Below are 19384 nucleotides of genomic sequence, written 5' to 3'. Positions count from 1 at the left end.
GTTAATATTTACTGGATTAAATAATTAGGTCTTAACCCTACAGTGCATAGATTACGGTTATATCAACTATAGTGTGGTGGGAGTGGTGGGAGTATATAACCTGAGGACCTTTTATAAATAAAAGATCAGGAGAACTTGGATACTAAGATACAGGCCTGATACAGATACCTATGTGGTGACAGTATAGCAATTGCTGGCCAGGTCACCACAGTGGCACTCAAAGCACATTCCTCATGGGACTCAGGAATCTCAACAGTGGACACTTAAAGACACACAAAATGAATGTGAAATCATTAGTTTATGCCAACAACAGGCTCTTGAGAAAGCAAGAGAATCCAGAAAAACTGAATACTGATCAGATAAGAGGAAGGTGATAAATGCTTAGTTTTTAAGGTTTGAGAGGTAGTCAATAATAGAAAGTCTGATCACAAGAAAATATAAGACTGTAATGTCTACACTGGTTGACTATTATTTTAACTATGAGGAAATCTGATTTTGTGTTGTGTGTATATTTTAAACAGATAAGGGCCATACTGTCTGAAAGGAGCTGGAACCTTGAGGTTCTGAGATGTATACAAAGGTATAAACTGAGTTAAAACTGGTACTGAGATCTGACTCTTTAAGGCTTAAGCAGACAAAAAATATTTGATACATGCAAATACCATGGGTAAAAATATAAAAACTAATATTTTAAAACTTTCTGTGAAACAGGTGTGGGGCTGTAATAGGTGAATGTGTTAAGTATTTGTGTAATAATTCAAAACCTCTAAGTTTTATCATTTCCAGGATGATCCTTGTTCTCAAATAGGATAAATTAAAATAAAAGGATTATATTGGGATGTGCCTTGATCACTGATTTTGTTTATGAAAAGATGGTCTTGCTGGACCAGAGTGAAGAGGGATAAACATGGGATAATGGTGATACATCTAAAACAAAAATGATCGAAGTCTCCCCAGCTCACATCAGATGGAAAGACACATACAAACTGAAAGTAAAGGGATAGAAAAAGATATTTCATGAAAATGGATACACAAAAAAAGCTGAAGTAGCAATACTTACAACAGATTAAATATACTTTAAAACAAAGGCTATATAACAAGAGATAAAGAAGAATCCAGCAATTCCACTTCGGTGTATTTATCCAAAGAAACCCAAAACACTAAATCAAAACACATATTATTTACAATAGGCAAGATATGGAAGCAACCTAAGTGTCCATTGACAGATGAATGGATAAAGAAGTGGTGCATATATACAATGGAATACTACCCAGCCATAAAAAGGAATGAAATGTTACCACCTACAACAACCTGGATTAACCTAGAGGGTATTATGCTGAGTGAAATGAGTCACACAGAGGAAGACAAATGCCAGATGACTTCCCTTATATGTGGAACATAAAGAACAAATTAAACAAACAAGCAGAACAGAAACAGACCCATAGAGAACATTTTGATGGTTGTGAGATGGGAGGGGGGGTTGGAGGGATGGGTGGAAAAAGTGAAGGGATTAAGAAGTAGAATTGGTAGTTACAGAATAGTTACAGGGATGTACAGTACAACACAAGGTATATAGTCAATAACCAATAATAATAAAAGGGTAATATGCTAATTAGACCATTCGTCCTTCTGGAGGAAGCCGAGGCCGGAGGGAAGGCCAGGTCCTGGGTGCCTGCAGGCGGCCAGAGGGAAGCCAGCCCGGGTCCTGGGTGCCTGCCAGCAATGGAGGGAAGCAAGCCCGGGTCCCAGGTGCCAAAGGGAAGTCGGTGTTGGCAGCTGGGGGAAGGAAGGCCTACTCTTGCACGAATTTTGCGCATTGGGCCTCTAGTACTGTAATAATTATGTATAGTATCAGATGCTTACTAGATTTATCAGGGTGATCACTTAATAAGTTATATAATGTTTAATCACTGGCTTGTTCACCTGAAACTAATAATATTTTATGTCAATTGTAATTGAAAAATAAAAATAATTTAAAGTAAAAAAAAACACCCAAAACTGGACATTTCTTAAAAAAAAGAAAAAAGAAGTCTCCTCAGGACCACAAGATTTAGAAATAAATTTATTTTACTTTTGGGTCATTCTTGGCTGGATAATGACTTTTAGTAATTATTCCATCTGACCCTCTTGTTTTTCTCCAAAGAATTTTAAAAACCTGGAGTTCAGTTTTAAAACTATCAGTAACCATCCTGGCTGAATGGCTATTGACTGGAGCATGCACCAAAAGGATGTAGGTTCAATTCCCAGTTGGGGCACATAACTAGATTGTGGGTTTGATCCCCAGTAGGGGCATGTACGGGAGGCAACATGATCGATGTTTCTCTCTCACATCAATGTTTCTATCTTTATTTATTTATTTTTTTAAATATATTTTTATATATTTTATTGATTTTTTTACAGAGAGGAAGGGAGAGAGATAGAGAGTTAGAAACATCGATGAGAGAGAAACATCGATCAGCTGCCTCCTGCACACCCCCCACTGGGGATGTGCCCGCAACCAAGGTATGTGCCCTTGACCGGAATCGAACCCAGGACCCTTCAGTCTGCAGGCCGACACTCTATCCACTGAGCCAAACCGGTTTCGGCAATGTTTCTATCTTTAAAAAAAATAAAATAAAAAGTACATATATGTTCAGGTGAGGATTAAAACAAAACAAAACCTACCAGTGACCAAATAATGGCCACATACACACAGCTGATCTGCAGTTTAGTCCTAGTAATAGAATTAAAGAAGAATTTCAGGAAATTTCATGTTTTTTTTTTTGTATTCTCCCATTCTCTAATTGTATGCAATTTTATCTAAGACTAGAGGCCCGGTGCATGAAATTCATGCACTTGTGGGGGGGAGGGAGGTTCTCAGCCCAGCCTGCACCCTCTCGCAGTCCGGGAGCCCTCAGGGGATGTCCGACTGCCACAGAGCAGGGAGAGGCTCCCACCAATGCCAATGCGCTCACCAGTTGTGAGCCCAGCTTCTGGCTGAGCGGCACTCTCCCTGAGGGAGCGCACTGACCACCAGGGGGCAACTCCTGCATTGAGGGTCTGTCCCCTGATGGTCAGTGTGTATCATAGCTACCGGTCATTCTGTAGTTTGGTGGATTTGCTTATTAGCCTTTTATTATATAGGATACTAAGTATCAATGACTATTCCATATAAGGATATAATAATTTATCTTTCCCTTCTCAGATTTAGACAATGGTGATGGAGAGTATAAAATTAATTCAATTCTACATCTATCTTTTTATTTAATTACAATGTACTTCTGAAAGCTCTAAAATGGGAATACAATACTAAATTATGGGTTTTATTTTATAAGAATTATGGGAACAAGATGATTGCTTCTTAGCCTTTTGGCTAAGATCAGGTGTAGAACAAGATGAAAAATGATTTAAGTAGTTAAAGTTAAGAGGAGAATAATCTATCAAAAAGATATTTTATTAGTTCTGTCACTGAAGTGGCCTAGAATTAGTATCCTCCACCTAATATTCATGTGAAATGATCCGTTATGCACCTTAAGGACCAGACAGTTTAATTCTATTCTCCATTGAAAGGAACCAGGCTGTTTTTAATGTGTAAGGAGAGCAGAAATCTACATCGGCCTCTGTTAGAAAGGCATGCTTGCAAGGTTGGCCCCTGCTGGCAAACAGTTGCCTGTGCTGACGTAACACTTTCCCTAAATGTTAAGAGTGCCTCAGGGGGCCTACAATGTATATAGTGTGGTTTATGTTGAACACCTGCTTTCCTTCCGGAAGTCTGGAATTTTGGTATGTCTTCGGCAGAGGGTGCCTACCTGCCTAGCTCCCTACATGACTAGCTCAACATTGGGTGCTGAGTCTCTAACTGGTTTCTCTGGGAGGCAACACTCTGCAAGTGTCACTCCATGCTGGGGAAATTAAGTGAGTCCTCTACAGACCAGAGGCCTCTGGTAGCTCCAGTTTCCTCCAGACTTTGCCTTGTACCCTTTTGCTGCAATAAATCTTAGCCCTGAGCATGACTATATGCTGAGTCCTGTATGTCCTCCTAATGATTTACCAAACCTGAAGGTGGTCTTGGGACCCCAAACACAGACTGGAACTTTTTAATATATATATATTTACTAGTGGCCCGGTGAATGAAATTTGTGCACAAAAGGGAATTAATTAGAGGAAATATTTTAATATTGCTATTTGCCCTTTATAATATAAGTGTCAGAGATGAAAGAAAATTAGTAAAATGTATATGAAAATCTCCCTCCTGTCAAGAGTCTGGGGCACACCACGGGACTTAGAGTAAAGTCCCCACCCACCACCCGCACATGCTTCGAAAATGCAGGAGACGCAGACCTGGCCGAAGGGCGCAGCCTAAGGTCATTGTCAAGCCCCGCCGGGCGGGGGGCGCAGCCTCAGGTCCCCCGTCAAGCCCTGCTGGGCGAGGGGCACGGCCTGAGGTTCCCCATCAAGCCCCGCCAGGTGAGGGGCGCAGCCTGAGGTCCCGTCAAGCCCCACGGGGCAGGGGGTGTGGCCTGAGGTCCCTGGCCCTGGCCAGGCGCCATGCAGCCTCAGGTCCCTGTTGTTCGGTCGTGACGTTACAGCATCCCAGCTAATTTGCATATTCCTCTATTATATAGATAGATTGATTTCAGAGAGGAAGAGAGAGGGAGAGAGAGATAGTAACATCAATGATGAGAGAGAATCATTGATAGGCTGCCTCCTGCATACCCCACACTGGGGATCAAGCCCGTAACCCAGGCATGTGCCCCGACTGTGAATCGAACTGTGACCTCCTGGTGCATAGGTCAATGCTCAACCACTGAGCCATGCTGGCCAGGATTTTTAAAAACAAACAAACAAACACAAACTGTCTTGACTGGTTTGGCTCAGTGGTTAGAGAGTCGGCCCACTGACTGAAGGGTCTCAGGTTTGATTCCGGTCAAGGGCACATACCTCGGTTACAGACTTGATTCCTGGCCCTGGTTGGGGCTCATGCAGGAGGCAACCAATCAATGTGTTTCTCTCACATCAATTTTTCTCTTTCTCTGTCTCTCCCCCTCACTTCAATTCTCTCAAAAAATCAATGGGAAAAATATCCTCAGGTGAGGATTAACCAAAAAACAATAAACAAATTAATTTAAAAAATAAAAGTAATAACTTATTCCTTAAATTTCCATAAGAAAAAAATCATGTTTGAAGAAAACAAGTACTGAGGCAGTACTGGAAGGACATAGGAAACAATGAACATCCTCTCACTGGCCAAGTTGACAGTTTGAACAGCACAAAGAAAATAACTGACTTAATAAAAACTCTTGAATATATAGTTAAACATAAAAGGGGGGAAATATAAACGGTTTTAAAGATAGACAGATTTGAGGGGCTTTTCAGTGCTATATATTGATTTGTCCAAGTCTATGACTCCTATATTCAAGTTCTGATAAATGTCTAGGTTGGCCGAAACCGGTTTGGCTCAGTGGATAGAGCGTCGGCCTGCGGACTGAAAGGTCCCAGGTTCGATTCCGGTCAAGGGCATGTACATTGGTTGCGGGCACATCCCCGGTAGGGGGTGTGCAGGAGGCAGCTGGTCGATGTTTCTCTCTCATCGATGTTTCTAGCTCTCTATCCCTCTCCCTTCCTCTCTGTAAAAAATCAATAAAATATATTTTTTTAAAAAAATGTCTAGGTTGTTAATCACCAATGAAAACTAAACTGTAAAGAATCAAACCAAAAAAAAAAAAAAAAAGAATCAAACCACAGTATTAAGTAAATTCAAAGCTTACACTATTTAAGTAAAAATGTATTAACATATATAAATTGACTATCCACAAGTTGACAAGATGACAGCTAAACTTTCAGACATCATTACAAAACCAAATTACTTACATCTTTTCCATTCATCCCCAAAAATAAAATGACACACTGATTTTATACTTGCTGAGGGCTATGTTAGGTAACTAATAAAGTAGAATAAGAATAATGCATCTTTCTGATCAAGTCACTCATGTCTTTGTGATAAGACTCATTACATATATTCATGACATAGATATTAATCAAATTCAACCTATTATGTTGCCTAAATACTATCACTCACACATTCTTAAAAATAAAATAATATGTGGCAGATATATCCTTACCACAGAAAGAATGTTCACTTAAGATTTGAGCATTTCATTATATGTAAAATTTACTCAAAAGAAAAAACAAAACTGAACTCTAGATTAATGATATTCATGCTAAACTACAAAGAGGGACATGTGTTAATGTCTCTACTGATTTTGAAATATAATGAAAATAGAATTGATGAGTTGATGATGGATAGAGGGGTGTAGAGATGGTATATATGTGATAAACTATAAAATGTATAGACAGACTTGAGGGGCTTTTTTTAACCACTAGGTAAAATCTAGGTGACAGGTATCTAGGGGTTCAATGTAAAATTATTTTTATTTTTCTAATTGCTTGAAATTTTTTGTAATAAAATATTAGAATAAAATAACAGTATATGAGACAGGGGTGGAGTTGTAAGAGACATTCACCTAGTAGAGATATCTGGAGGATGAAGTTTCTGTGAGCTTTCTATCCAGCAAAGAACAAAAATGGCATGAGATTTTTCTGCTAGCAGAGGTGGACAATGCCTAGCAGTCTTTCCCACACAAAATCAAGCAGCTTAAGAAAAAAATGTATTAGGGATGGTTACTCAATGATAGCTGGTTCCCACACTGGGCAGCATTTGGTTGAGTGCATCTCTCTGAGGGACCCTGAAGATCCCAGCCCCTCCAGCACTTCTCAATGACCAGGTGTACATTCCCAGGAAGCCACTTTCCTTCCAAATGAGCACCACTGCTTGCTCTGCCATCTAAGGACATAACTAGGGTTCACAACCTTTGTCATGGGATGCAATGAGCAGTCCTCAGATGTGTCATACTGATGGGTGAAAACATGGGACAAGGTGGTCTCTAAGTCCTGAGCCATCATCTCTGACCAAGTAAAATCTAGGTGACAGGTATACAGGGAGACACGGAGTGGCAAATCTTTCCTCTCGCTTACCTTCACTGGGGTCGGTGGGAATCTCACTTTCCTCTGGCCCCGCATGATCCTCCGTATTATGTTCTCCTTCTGGCTGAATCTGAGATAAGACATCAGGCTGATTCATGGCATAATCTAGGAGTAAGAAGGGAAAGGGGGTATAACAAAGAGATAAGTCAGAATGACAACTAATTGCCATCAAGGTTGAACTGAAGGTTTTTTTCTTTTAATCTTTACCCCAGATTAAATATTATTTTTCCATTGATTTTTTTTTTTTTTTTGGAGAGAGTGGAAAGAAGAGGGGGTTTGGGGGAGGCGGGGAGAGAAACATCGATGTGAGAGAGACACATCAATTGGTTCCCTCCAGACCGGAGCCAGGGATCAAACCCATGCTAACCATTTAGCAACTGGCCAGGGAGAGCTGAAGGCTTTGGGGTCCATAGTCCAAGCGGATTTCTTTTAAATTATAGATCACTTCTCCCCATCCATTCACCTCCAACTAGATCCATTAGGAAAGTAGGTAAGAGGAGAGGTAATGTGTGGGAAAAGCACACAGGCTATTTTGGCACAGCCTACCTGCTATTTTCATTGAGTAAGAGTGACAGTGTGTTTCAAGGGGAGGAATCAAGGCCCTCCCAAAGTGAAGGCTACCCATGGAAACCACTGCATAGCTCTGAACTTCATTCACTGTCCTATGTTTGGCACAAGGAGAAATTATATTTCCTATTTAGCAAGGGTGAACTAGGTATCTGTGGCTTGGAAGCAGAATCTGAAGTGTGTAAGGACAACATGAAAATGAGGACCACTGGAGGAAAAGGGACTGTTCCGAGCCCTCCTGGGGCTGCTATCACCTACTCACAAGGTGCCAACTCAGCCTCACCCATAGAGATGAGAGACTCGTAGTTGCCCTTCATGATATTCTTGTAAAGTTCTTTTTGCCATTCTTCTAACTTTTCCCACTCTGGAGTGGAAAAGTAGATGGAAATATCATCAAATGTCACAGGCACCTGAAATTACAATGACACTGGGGTTAGTCCCTCCCACTGCAATTCAATCATTCAATAAACCTATACTAAGTGCCTTCTAGTTATAAAAAACTATGTGAGCTGCTGAAAGGTTAAAGGCAAAAAAAAAAAAAAAAGACACAAATCCAACCTCCAAGAGTTTACAATGTTTTCAAGGAGAAAGGTGATAAGCTTCAGGGCTATAGTCACTCAGAGATAGGTACAAATGAGAAATAGTATTTAATTCACACAACATAACATATTCTGAATACTCACTAAGTACTAAGCCTATCCAAAGCACCAGGATTATAAAAATAAGCTTTCTGCTCAAAAGGAGCGCTTAGCTGTATTCAAATTAATGACATGAACAATAAATTTTGGAAATAGCTATACTGGGGCTGTGGTGAGTCTAGAAGAGATAGGACTCTAGCTAGTCTTAAAGGACAGGTAGATTATAAACAGGCTAGAGCCACAAATTGCTCATTTTTATATCATTTTAAAAATATATTTTTTATTGATTTCAGAGGGGAAGGGAGAGAAACATCAATGAGGAGAAAGTATCATTGATCAGCTGCCTGCTACATGCCCCACACTGGGGATAAAGCCTACAACCCAGGCATATGCCCTGACTGGGAATCGAACTGCGACCTCCTGGTTCATAGGTCGATGCTCAACCACTGAGCCACCCTGGCTGGGCTCATTTTTACATCTTGCTCAGCACCTAAAATTGGTCTTAGGGCAAATGTAGATACTCAATAGTTTATTTTAATCTAACCTCACTACACAAAAGATTTGTAATAGTTTATAACAAAAATACAGATGATAAAATAATGACAAAATAAAGGATCAGGATGGGCTTCTGGTTCAAGGTTTTGAACTAAGCACACATGTACTTCCCTTCCTTCTCAGAGTTCCACTGAAATGACAGTATGTAAGATCGAGAGGGACTGTATCTACAACAGCACCAAGAATGAGAAGGAAAGGCCATCACTAGATCAGAATTTTTTTTTATTTTTTTTAAATTTCTTTATTAATTAAGGTATTACATGTGTCCTTATTCCCCCATTATAGATCAGAATTCTTGATAAGTGTCTTTCTGAGACCCGAGGATGGACTCCTGCTGGGGTCTAAGGTGCATGAGGAAGCAGCACCTCCCTGCACATGGGAAAGAACTGCAGATGAGGAACCCAGAGAATTCCAAGCTGAAAGCTGGGAGATACATTGAGTAGGAATGCAAGTGATTATAAACTGCAGTTTGAAGGTCTACCTTTAGAACAGTGGGCCCCCCATTGCCATCCTCATCAGCCCTGGCAGAGTGGGGTAGCAGCAGCCTTTACCACAAAACTGAAACCACAAACCTCACCTGTAAAGAAATTTCTCACCTGCCTGGAGACAGCATGGGATTTCTATGGGCTGACAACTGGGTACCATCTTCCGCCTGACCTCTGGGTGGTCCCTGCACTGCCTATTTACTCCTTGCCACAGAACCTTAAAGTGAAGCCCATCTGTATGAAGCACCTACAGACCTAACCCTGTCCTGCAAAGGGAAGACCCTCTGGTTAAACAGACTTACGCAGTGGCTGAGAAGACATGTCAGCTTCCTATAATTAACCTATTAATCAATGGGATCCTCTACTTAAAAATATGAATATGTAATTGAGGATTACGCAATATAAAAACTAATAGCACCACGATGAATAAATACTACAAACGATCCTAGAGAGAAAAAAACCCCAATAAACTGAAAATCAAACAAACTTCTAACACACAGTCCCAGAGAAATTCAAACACATATTGCATCCATTTAAAAAATTCAGGCTGTTTTTTAAAAAGGACCAGAAAATAAATATTCTTGAAAAATAAATATATAACTGTTCAAATAAAAATTAGAAAGGCTAGAAGGGAAGGTCACAGAACTCTAAAAAAGTGAAAAGCATGAAGGAAGAAAAAAAATATCTATAATAATAAAAGCATAATGTGCTAATTAGACCTGACATCCTTCTGGATGAAGCCGGGGCTGCGAGGGAAGCTGGTCCCGGCAGCCGGGGGAAAAAGGCCTACTTTTGCATGAATTTTGTACGTTGGGCCTCTAGTATATATATAAAACAAAAAAACAGAGGGAAAAAAAACCCTCCCCCTTTCTCTAAAAATCAATAAAAATGTTTAAAAAGAAAAAGAAAAACATGAAGGAAAAGTTAAAATACAAATACAATAATCTGTCACCTGTCAAATTAGTTCCACGATGAAAATAGAAAAAAATGGGGAGGGGATGAAATATTATAAATATAGATTCATAAAAGAAAATTTCCCAGACTTCCGATTGAAAGGTCATGACAACTGCCCTATACAAATTTAACAAAACCTACATGCAGACATATCCTCAATAAATTTTAGGAAAACCAGTATGAATAGAAGATAAAAGCTTCTGGAGAGAAAAAAAACACACAGATTTCTTACAAACAAATGAGAATTAATTGGTTAGTAAACTTTTCATCGATTGCATTTGATGTTGTGAGACAAAGGACCGATGCCTTTAAAATTCTGAGAAAAACTGAGTATTATTCAGCCTTACAAAGGAAGGAAATTCTGATATGCTATAACATGGATGAACCAGGAGATATTATGTTAGTGAAATAAACCAGTCACAAAAGGACAAATATTGTATGATTTCACTTGTATGAGAGTCATCAAATTCACAGAGAAATAAAGTAGAATGGTGGGTGCCAGGAGCAGGGAATGCGGGAAAGGGGAGATAGTGTTTAATAGGAATAGAGTTTTTTTTAGTTTGGGAAGTTCTGGAGATGAATGGTGGTGATGGTTGTGCAACAATGTAAATGCACTTAATGTCGCTGAACTGTACACTTAAACGTGGTTAAAATGGTAACTTTTATGTATGGTTAACCATAATTTTAAAAATTAAAAAGTTTTCCGAGGGAAAATTATTTTGAACTTGGAATTCAAAAGGGCAGAATAAGAACATTTTCAACAAAGCAAGGACATAAAAGTTTACTTCCCATATACCAATCTAGCAAATTTTCAATATATGTAATTTCATTAAGAAATCTTTAAGAGAAATAACATTATTTAATATATGACTAGAGGCCCGATGCATGAAAATTTGTGCAAAAGTAGGCCTTCCTTCCCCCAGCTGCTGGCACTGGCTTCCCTCCGGCACCTGGGACCTGGGCTGCTTCCCTCAGGCCGCCTGCAGGCACCAGGGAACCCGGGTGGCTTCTCTCTGGCCCCGGCTTTGTCAGGAAGGATGTCTGAAATGACGTCCGGTCTAATTAGCATATTACCCTTTTATTATTATAGAATTTAGAATTTAAGATGGACAGTTTAAATGTTACCCATTTACCCAGGAAAGATAATAAGTAACTTTAACTTACCCTTTCTGCTATTCTTATGGCAAATGCTAAGTTTAAACTATCCAAAAGAACTTTTGGAGGGGCTCCAAACAAAAATAAAACACACTGTGGGGCCCTAGCTGGTTTGGCTCAGTGATAAAGCATCGGCCTGTGGACCAAAGGGTCCTGGGTTCGATTCCAGTCAGGGGCACATACCTTGGTTGCAGGCTCCTCCCTGGCCCAGGCCCTGGTCAGGGCTTGTGCAGGAGGCAACCGATTGGTGTTGTTTCTCTCACATCGATATTTCTCTCTGACTTTCCCTCTCTCTTCCACTCTTGCTAAAAATCAATGGAAAAATATCCTTGGATGAGTATTAACCAAAAAACAAACAAAAAAAACAACAACAATCAAACACAAAAATAAAATAAAACACACTGTGGGGAAGGTTCTCCATCAGACATTGACTCTGAGATCCTCCCAGGTACCTCTTCTTTGAAAGAGTCAGTCAATGTCATTTTCTCCATTTCCCCCTTTGCCGTTCACTCTTCAACCTGCTCCATTCAGTCTTCTATCTCCACCACTGCAGTGAAACAACTCTTATCAAGGTCACCAGCGGATGTTGCTGAATCATATCCTCATCTTTCTAGACCTCTCAGTAACATACTCAACTCAGATGGCAATTCTCTCCTTGAAACGCTTTTTCTCCTCGTCCCTGGGACTCCACATGCTTCCATTTTGTTCCTTTTCCTACCTCATGGCCACTCCTCCCACTGGAGTTTTGTCCTTGGACTCCTTCTCTTGCTTCTCCACTTTCTCTCCTGCGGTAACCACTCCAGGCTCACGATTTATACTGCAATCTGTACATCAACAATTCCCAAATATTTCTTACCTTTGAGCTTCAGAGACCACTTAACACCTCTCCTGAATGTGTCACAGGCATCCCAAACCTGCCAAAGGAAAACTCCTAACTCCTTCCTACCCTAAGATAGTCCCATCTCAGGAAATGTCAACATCATCCATCCAGTTCTTCAAGCCTAAGTGTCAGTGAACCTAAGGTCTCTATGAGCATATGCTCTGGGCTAAATACAACTCCATTATTTATACCTAGTAACGACATGATCTTGGACAAGTTAGGGTTCTTTTTTTTTTTTTTTTTAATATATTTCTTTATTGATTTCAGAGAGGAAGAGAGAGGGAGAGAGAGATAGAAACATCAATGATGAGAGAGAATCATTGACTGGCTGCCTCCTGCTCATCCCCTACTGGGGATTGAGCCTGCAACCCAGGCATGTGCCCTTGGCTGGAATCGAACCCGGGACCCTTCAGTCGGCAGGCTGATGCTCTATCCACTGAGCCAAACCAGCTAGGGCCAAGTTAGGGTTCTTATGAAAATGATGAAAACACTTAGAACAGTAAATTATTATTAACTCTTCATTCTCTAATTCCTACCAGTAAGTCCTATCATCAATTCTACCATCAAAACATCCTCAATCTGTCTACTTGTCTCCAGCTCCACTACTGCTACCCTCATCCAAGCCACTTTCATCCCCCCAAATATTACAGCTGCCTCTTTCTCCATTTCTGTTCTTACCGCCATGATCCATTCTCCATATAGCAGCCAAAGTGATTCTTTCAAAATATATACCAGATGTTCTCCTCTGTTTAAAACCCTCCAATTTATTCCCTAGAGTATTAAGGTAAAATCCAAATTCCTTACCTTGGTCTCCAATGCCCTACACCCGTGGTTCACAAATCTAGTACATATTAGAAACAGTGATGGAGCTCTAAGAATTATTCATGCTTAGGTCCCATCTGGACCTATTAAATCAGAATCTCAAGGTGAAATGTCCATCTAAAATTTAAAACCATATAAGTGATGCCTATGTTGAAAAACACTGCTCTACTCGCTCTTCTAGTCACGCTTCTGATTACTCACTGCATACCTGCTAACTGGCCTTCTTACTTTCCGTAGGGACTTTGCACTAGGTATTCTTGTTGCCAGAAAGCTCTTCTTCAGAACTTCTCACAGTTGGGTCCTTCCTGTTAATCAGTCTCAGCCTAAATATTAGCTCCTTTATGAGACTGTCTCTGACAGCCAATCTAAAATAAATCTCCAGATAGCACCTTCATTTTTGTCAAAGCACTTAAATATAATCATTTTCTTGTTTGTTTATATTATCTTTCTTTCTCTACTAAAATTTAAACTCCAGAGGAGTTTACAGGAATTGTTCATTGCTATGCCTTCAGGGAGCAGATATCAAACAAACGAGTAAGTGTTCAGGAAATATTTGTTGAATGAATGAATAAATAAACAGGCATGGTTGGGAACAAGCTGCCTCAAGGCTGTCTTCCATAGCTTAAAAATAATGTTTATTTCCTTTTGTTTTCAAGGCTATTCCATTCAGAAAGGCTGGGCTCCAGCATTGCAGAACACTTCTGTAAAGGAGCTGAAGGACAGAGTCTACATCAACCCTAGACCTACAAATCACCCGAAACCCTTACATTAACCATTTACTCTACTACATCCCTTCCCTTGTCCTCCCTCTAATTTTTTCACCAGAATTGCCAATAAATTAAAATGGACTGATTTAATGATATTTAATTTAGTTCCCATACCAAGATTGTGGCAGACAGGTTAACAAAGAAAAAAGTGACTTGGGTGTAATGAATAAGAGAAAGCAAAAGAGAGAAAAAATCCACCTGTCAGATCGCCAATTTTGTACTGGAGTTTTCCAAACTGAAGTTTGACACTTCAAATGATCTGCTAAATTGAGCATGAAATGCTTCCCAAATAGATAAACATAAAACAAGGTCAAGGTTCCCAAGACTATCCCTTACTGAGGACTAATGGTATCACTTTCCACCTAGAAGTGAAGCACTACCTTTGGGATATCTCCTTTAATACCCGGAGGCAGCCGCAGGATCCAGAAGTTCCTGTTCCTCAGCAGGTTCTCCAAGTTCTCCAGCCGCCTCTGCAGCAGCCCGTACTCCTGCAGCAGGGTCCCCAGCACGGCCCACTTGCCCTCCAGCTGGTTCCCGAGATCAGCCACTGTCTTTTCACAGCTGGCCAGCTTCTTCTCTGTTGTCCCTGTCCGTCCTTCTAGATGCAGGAGCCGCCGGCTGTGCACCTCCACCTTTCGCTCTATGGCCTGCACAGCTGCCACCACTGTCCACAGGGAGATGGCTGCAGTCTGCAGGTGTGCCTCGTTTGCTCCTGGGGGTGTGGGGAGGGGAAGGGGCTGTAGGGATGTAAGGCATTCGGAATCCCATTCAGAAGTCTGTGTGCAGTGGAGAGATGAGACAAGGCACTGAGTGTTAGAAGAAGCCCTAATCCAAACTTAAACAAGATAAGAACTGCTTAACTGGCTATCTGAGAGTCATCTAAATATAGTTTGAGTACTGCCTGCATACACCTCATCTTCATGGAGCTCATCAGCATCACAAGTCAAGAGAACTGTTTTGATGGGTCAGGGATGGATTAGGTCAAGACAGTAAGTGAAACTAGATCAAGAACCAGCCTGGTGCCAAAACCGGTTTGGCTCAGTGAATAGAGCATTGGCCTGTGGACTGAAGGGTCCCAGGTTCGATTCCGGTCAAGGGCATGTACCTTGGTTGTGGGCACATCCCCAGTAGGGGGTGTGCAGGAGGCAACTGATCGATGTTTCTCTCTCATCGATGTTTCTAACTCTCTATCCCTCTCTCTTCCTCTCTGTAAAAAATCAATAAAATATATTTAAAAAAAAAAAAAAAAAAAAAAGAACCAGCCTGGCATATTCCCTAGATGCAAGGAACTTTAGCCAATTGTTCACAGGCTCAAGATTGCTGCTGCATTCTCTGTTAGTGGGAAAGGCCTACATGGAAAGTCCTACATGCCCCAGGAACTTTCCAGGTTTCACCCAGTTCAGTGTGCTTACTGACTTGGGCTCTGGTCCTGTCCATCACCCTTCTTACAAACCACAACCATATGTCTGGCAGGTGTGGCTCAGTGGTTGAACCAGGAGGTTGTGGTTCGATTCTGGTCAGGGCATATGCCTGGGTTTCGGGCTGGATCTCCAGTGCGGGGGAGGGTGGGGTGAGGGTGCGGGAGGCAGTGTTCCGTGGTTCCCTCTCATCATTGATGTTTCTCTCCCTTTCTATCTGAAATTAATAAAAACATAGTTTTAAAAAAACAAAACAAAAACCACAACCATACTATTCAGTAATAGCTGAACAAGCTTTGAAAGTTGAGTCTGGAGAGTTATAAAACAGAACATAATTGGTTAATGTTAATACTGTATTACTCCACAAGGCAGAACTAGAACAACATGGAATTTTTAGGCAGGCAAACTTTGGTCTATATAAGTAACTTTTGAACTAGATCTTCTAAGAAAGTAACAAGTTATCCCATCACTGAATGTACACTGAAACAGTATATTTTTAAAAAAAAGAAATTCCTACAACAGGAGGTTGGATGAGCATGACCTCTACAAAGACTTCTGATGCTACGGTAACCAGCTCTATGGTCACAACCTCCTACTTCTTCAGCTCATCCCCTACCTTAATTTCATTTCACCTGCTCTGCATTCCCACTAAACCCATGACCACTCCATTTGCTGCTGGTTTATCAGACTGCTCCAAGCTTTGCTTTCCTCCTCAGCTGATCACTTCAGCCACTTTCAACCCTGTCTTTCTGCCTCACCTGCTGGGCTAACCTCCAGGCTGAAATCAGTCCTGATAGTTCTCATTCTGTTTCTGCAAGCAGGCTGGTAAGCCACAGAACCAGGTAAACTGGTGTCACCACACATCAACGGTCCCTAAGCTCAGCACGGACTGCGTGGCAACCCCCATACTGCTTTTCCCATTCCATGTGTGGCCACTACAAACCCCATGCCCTCTCCTTACACTTTTTACTACAGCGCTCCTCAAACTAATGTGCATAAGAATCATCTGGAGATTTCATTGAAATGCAGACTTTGATTTAGTAGGTCTGGGAGGAAGCTTGAGATTCTGCATTTTAACAAGCTCCCAGGTACTGCTGCTGCAGCAGGGCCAGACCCTCACACTCAGATGACATGGAAAAAAATTAGATAAAAATTCTCTCAGCGTTTTCCTTTTTCTTCACACCCCTTCCCACCTCAGACTCATTAATAACTTAACCCATGCTTTCTTTTTTCCTTCCCACAAGAAAAAGGTTCATCATCTTTAAAACTAATCTCTCCACTTCATGCTCCGAATGCCAACTCCTTCCACTTTTTTGGGTACTTTCCTTTTTTTTAATTTTTATGGTCAACATTTCTTCCCCATAAGATAGACCCTCATTGTTCAATGTGGTAGCCACCTGTGGCTACTGGGCACTTGAAATGTGCTTATTTTGATTACTATGTGCTGTGAGTATAAAATACACACCAGATTTTAAAGACTTAGTATGGGGGGTGGGGTGCAAAACTCGATCAATTCCTTACTTTTGACCACACTTTGAAACATTTTGTATGCATTGGGTTAAATAAAATAGATCATTAAGATGAACTTCATCTATTTGTCTTTCCTTTGTAAATGTGACTACTACAAAATACCAAGTGATACATGTGGCTCCCGTTGTATTTCTACTGGCCAGGGCTGGCACACACGTGCTCACCTCTACCATATGTGCTTAAACGACTGGAAAAGGAAAAGAAGATCCAAAAGCAGAGATGGCATTCCCCTGTGCTCTATTCCCCACCCCAGTGTTACTGCTCCCTCTTTTTCCTCTGCTTTTCTCACTTTCCAGTCACTCCTCAATAGCCCAGTCTGGCTCCTGACCCACTGAGACCGCTCTCCTCGGGGAGACCAAAACCTTAGTTCGCAAATCCAAGGCATATTTTTTGGCCCCAAGTAACTTGTCTAGTCCCTTCTCATTCTACCGGGGTGTTGTGTGAGCTGGTCACCTGCAGCCCTAGGAGCAGGCGGAGAGCTTGGCGCCCCAGGCCCGCAGTCAACATCCCTAGAACGAACACTAAGGTAAGCCCGCCGCGGGCACTGACGGAGAGGGGCACTGCCGCGTGCTGGGCCCGGGGCTCCCGGTGCCCCCGCATCTGTGGCTGTGCGAGGCTCAGGGGGGCTGCACCGAGGGTGATTTTGTGAGGATGCGCCCAGGGCTGTTGAATGGCCCATGGCAACGCCACACGACGCCCACCGCCCTGCGTCCGGCCGGCTGCCGGGGCTGACACCCTGCGCTCCCAGGAAACCTCCGCTGGGCCGGGGAGCCCCGGGCCTCACACCGAGGGCGGCCTCAGGACGCCGGAGGAGACCAGCCCTCCCAGACCCGCGCTGGGCGTCGGGGTTCCACCCGACACCCAGGCTCCGCCGCTCGGGCTGCGTCCCTGACAGGCCCAGGTTCCCGCCCTCTTCCACTCCCGCGGGGCCGGCACCAGAGCCCGAGGCGCCCAGACCCTGCCGGGCGTGCAGCACTCGGTGCGCGGGCCGCCCTTACCGGAGCTGGGGCCGCCTCGGCCATGGCTCTCTGCGCTGTCCGGCCCGGGCCGCAGTCGTTGCTGTCGCCGCCGCACGGACCCACACAGACGGCAACCGCTCGACCTGCCTTCCGCGCCCAGGCTCGCGCGGCCGTCGGGCCCGGCTGCTCGGGGCGCGGGGACGCGGCAGGGGCAGGGCCGGCCGGCCTGAGGAGCTCGGGTGTCAGGGAAGCTCAGCTGCGCTCGGCCCCCAGCGGCCCCTCAGCTGGCGCTTTGTGGGCACCGAGCGCACGCCGCGCACGGCTGCGGCCTAGACGCGCCGCCCGCCTTCCCACCCGCCGCGCAGCGCGCCCCCTGCCGGCCCGGCGGACACCCTCGCCCCGCGGCTAGGCCGTCTCGGCTCCTGCGCGGTGGTTGCTCTAGGAACCAAGTGTGGCGTTTTCTCTTACTCGAGAGTCTCAACAGGTTGCAGCGTAGGGCGCAGCCGCAAACCAGTGCTCGTCAGGGGAGTGTTTTCTTCCTGGAGGTCCAATAAGCGGGCACCGCCGGAAGGGAGGCGCTGGGGCGGGAGGCAGCCCAATTCCAAAAGGTGGAAAAGGGCGCAGTGAGGCTGCTGGCTGGAATGAGTGGCACAGGGGCACACGGCTGTGAGGAAGAGGACGTTCGTAAATTTGCATAAATTGCAAATGTGGCAGCCAAGATGAAGCGGTTCACGTCCCACGTGGCCCGTGTTAGGACCAAAAGCTAGTGCACAGTTGTCCTTACATCCGGATCACTGAGGTTGTGGTTTGCTAGGTCCGTGGTAACGGACTGGAAGGAAGCACGTGTTCTCTATGGAGGTTGTGTGTTTCCGGTTGACAACCACGTGACCAGGAGTTTCCAGTGTAGCCCTCATTTCACACATGGTGAACACGAATCAGAGGCCACCCAAACCTGTATTTCAACAACCGAATCAAGTCCATGTCCATAACAAAGTGCATAAATGACTAAAGTATGAGAACCATCCCGTTGGGGCACCTGTATACTAAGCTATTTTTAGACAGTAGCTACACGTACAGCACGTAAGTCGAATATACCTGAATATACATTTTGGTCAAATGGAATGTTTGGCAATTAAAAATTGCAATTCTATGAATCAAACTATCACCACGACAGAATGAACTTCTAGAAAAAAAAGGAGAAAAACCTGAATTTTCTTGGGAAGGAAATTAATTTTTATAACTTTACTATTAAAAATGATTTAAAAATTTTAAAGTTGACGTTCACGCAAGGACAGTAATTTCACAGCCCCGTCAACTGCTAGATACCTCCATGGCCATTAAACAGGAACATTACTAAAAAAGGTATTTTCAACTGAGCTTCTTTAGCCAGCAAGTGTAGTTCTGCCAGTATAATATGGTAACATTGCTATCAATTTATTAAATGGACCTTCCTCTAATAGGAACTTATTAGGGTAAAAAGACTTTACTCCTTTTTAATTCTTAGTCTTGAAATTTTTTTGGATGGTGATGGCATTTCATTGAAGCAATTTCACCGACTGAAGTTTTGTGCAGTTTCAAGAACATACATGTTTCCAGAAGTAGATTTAAGATTGGTGTACTCATGCCCTAGC

The 19384-nt window shown here is 42.8% G+C and overlaps 1 protein-coding gene across 2 annotated transcripts in view; it reads right to left on the bottom strand.

Annotated features, from left to right (window-relative positions):
• Nucleotides 1–18560, bottom strand: part of ZNF398 (zinc finger protein 398) — a 30661-nt gene extending 12101 nt beyond the window's left edge. The window contains exons 1-4 of one of the 2 annotated variants that reach the window (XM_079786197.1): nucleotides 17793–18560; nucleotides 14227–14622; nucleotides 7853–8000; nucleotides 7015–7128 (exon numbers count right to left, since the gene is read on the bottom strand). In XM_079786197.1, coding sequence (XP_079642323.1) covers nucleotides 7015–7128; nucleotides 7853–8000; nucleotides 14227–14622; nucleotides 17793–17816 — 682 coding nt within the window. In that variant the 5' untranslated portion in view covers nucleotides 17817–18560. The remainder of the gene's footprint in view (nucleotides 1–7014; nucleotides 7129–7852; nucleotides 8001–14226; nucleotides 14623–17792) is intronic. The other variant, XM_079786198.1, reaches the window with a different exon arrangement.
• Between the last annotated feature and the right edge of the window lie 824 nt (nucleotides 18561–19384).

This window comes from Cnephaeus nilssonii (genome assembly GCF_951640355.1).
Source record: "Cnephaeus nilssonii genome assembly, chromosome: 12".
NCBI classification, from domain to species: domain Eukaryota; kingdom Metazoa; phylum Chordata; class Mammalia; order Chiroptera; family Vespertilionidae; genus Cnephaeus; species Cnephaeus nilssonii.
Note: the sequence above shows the minus strand (reverse complement) of the source record. Positions and strands in the feature narration are given on the sequence as shown.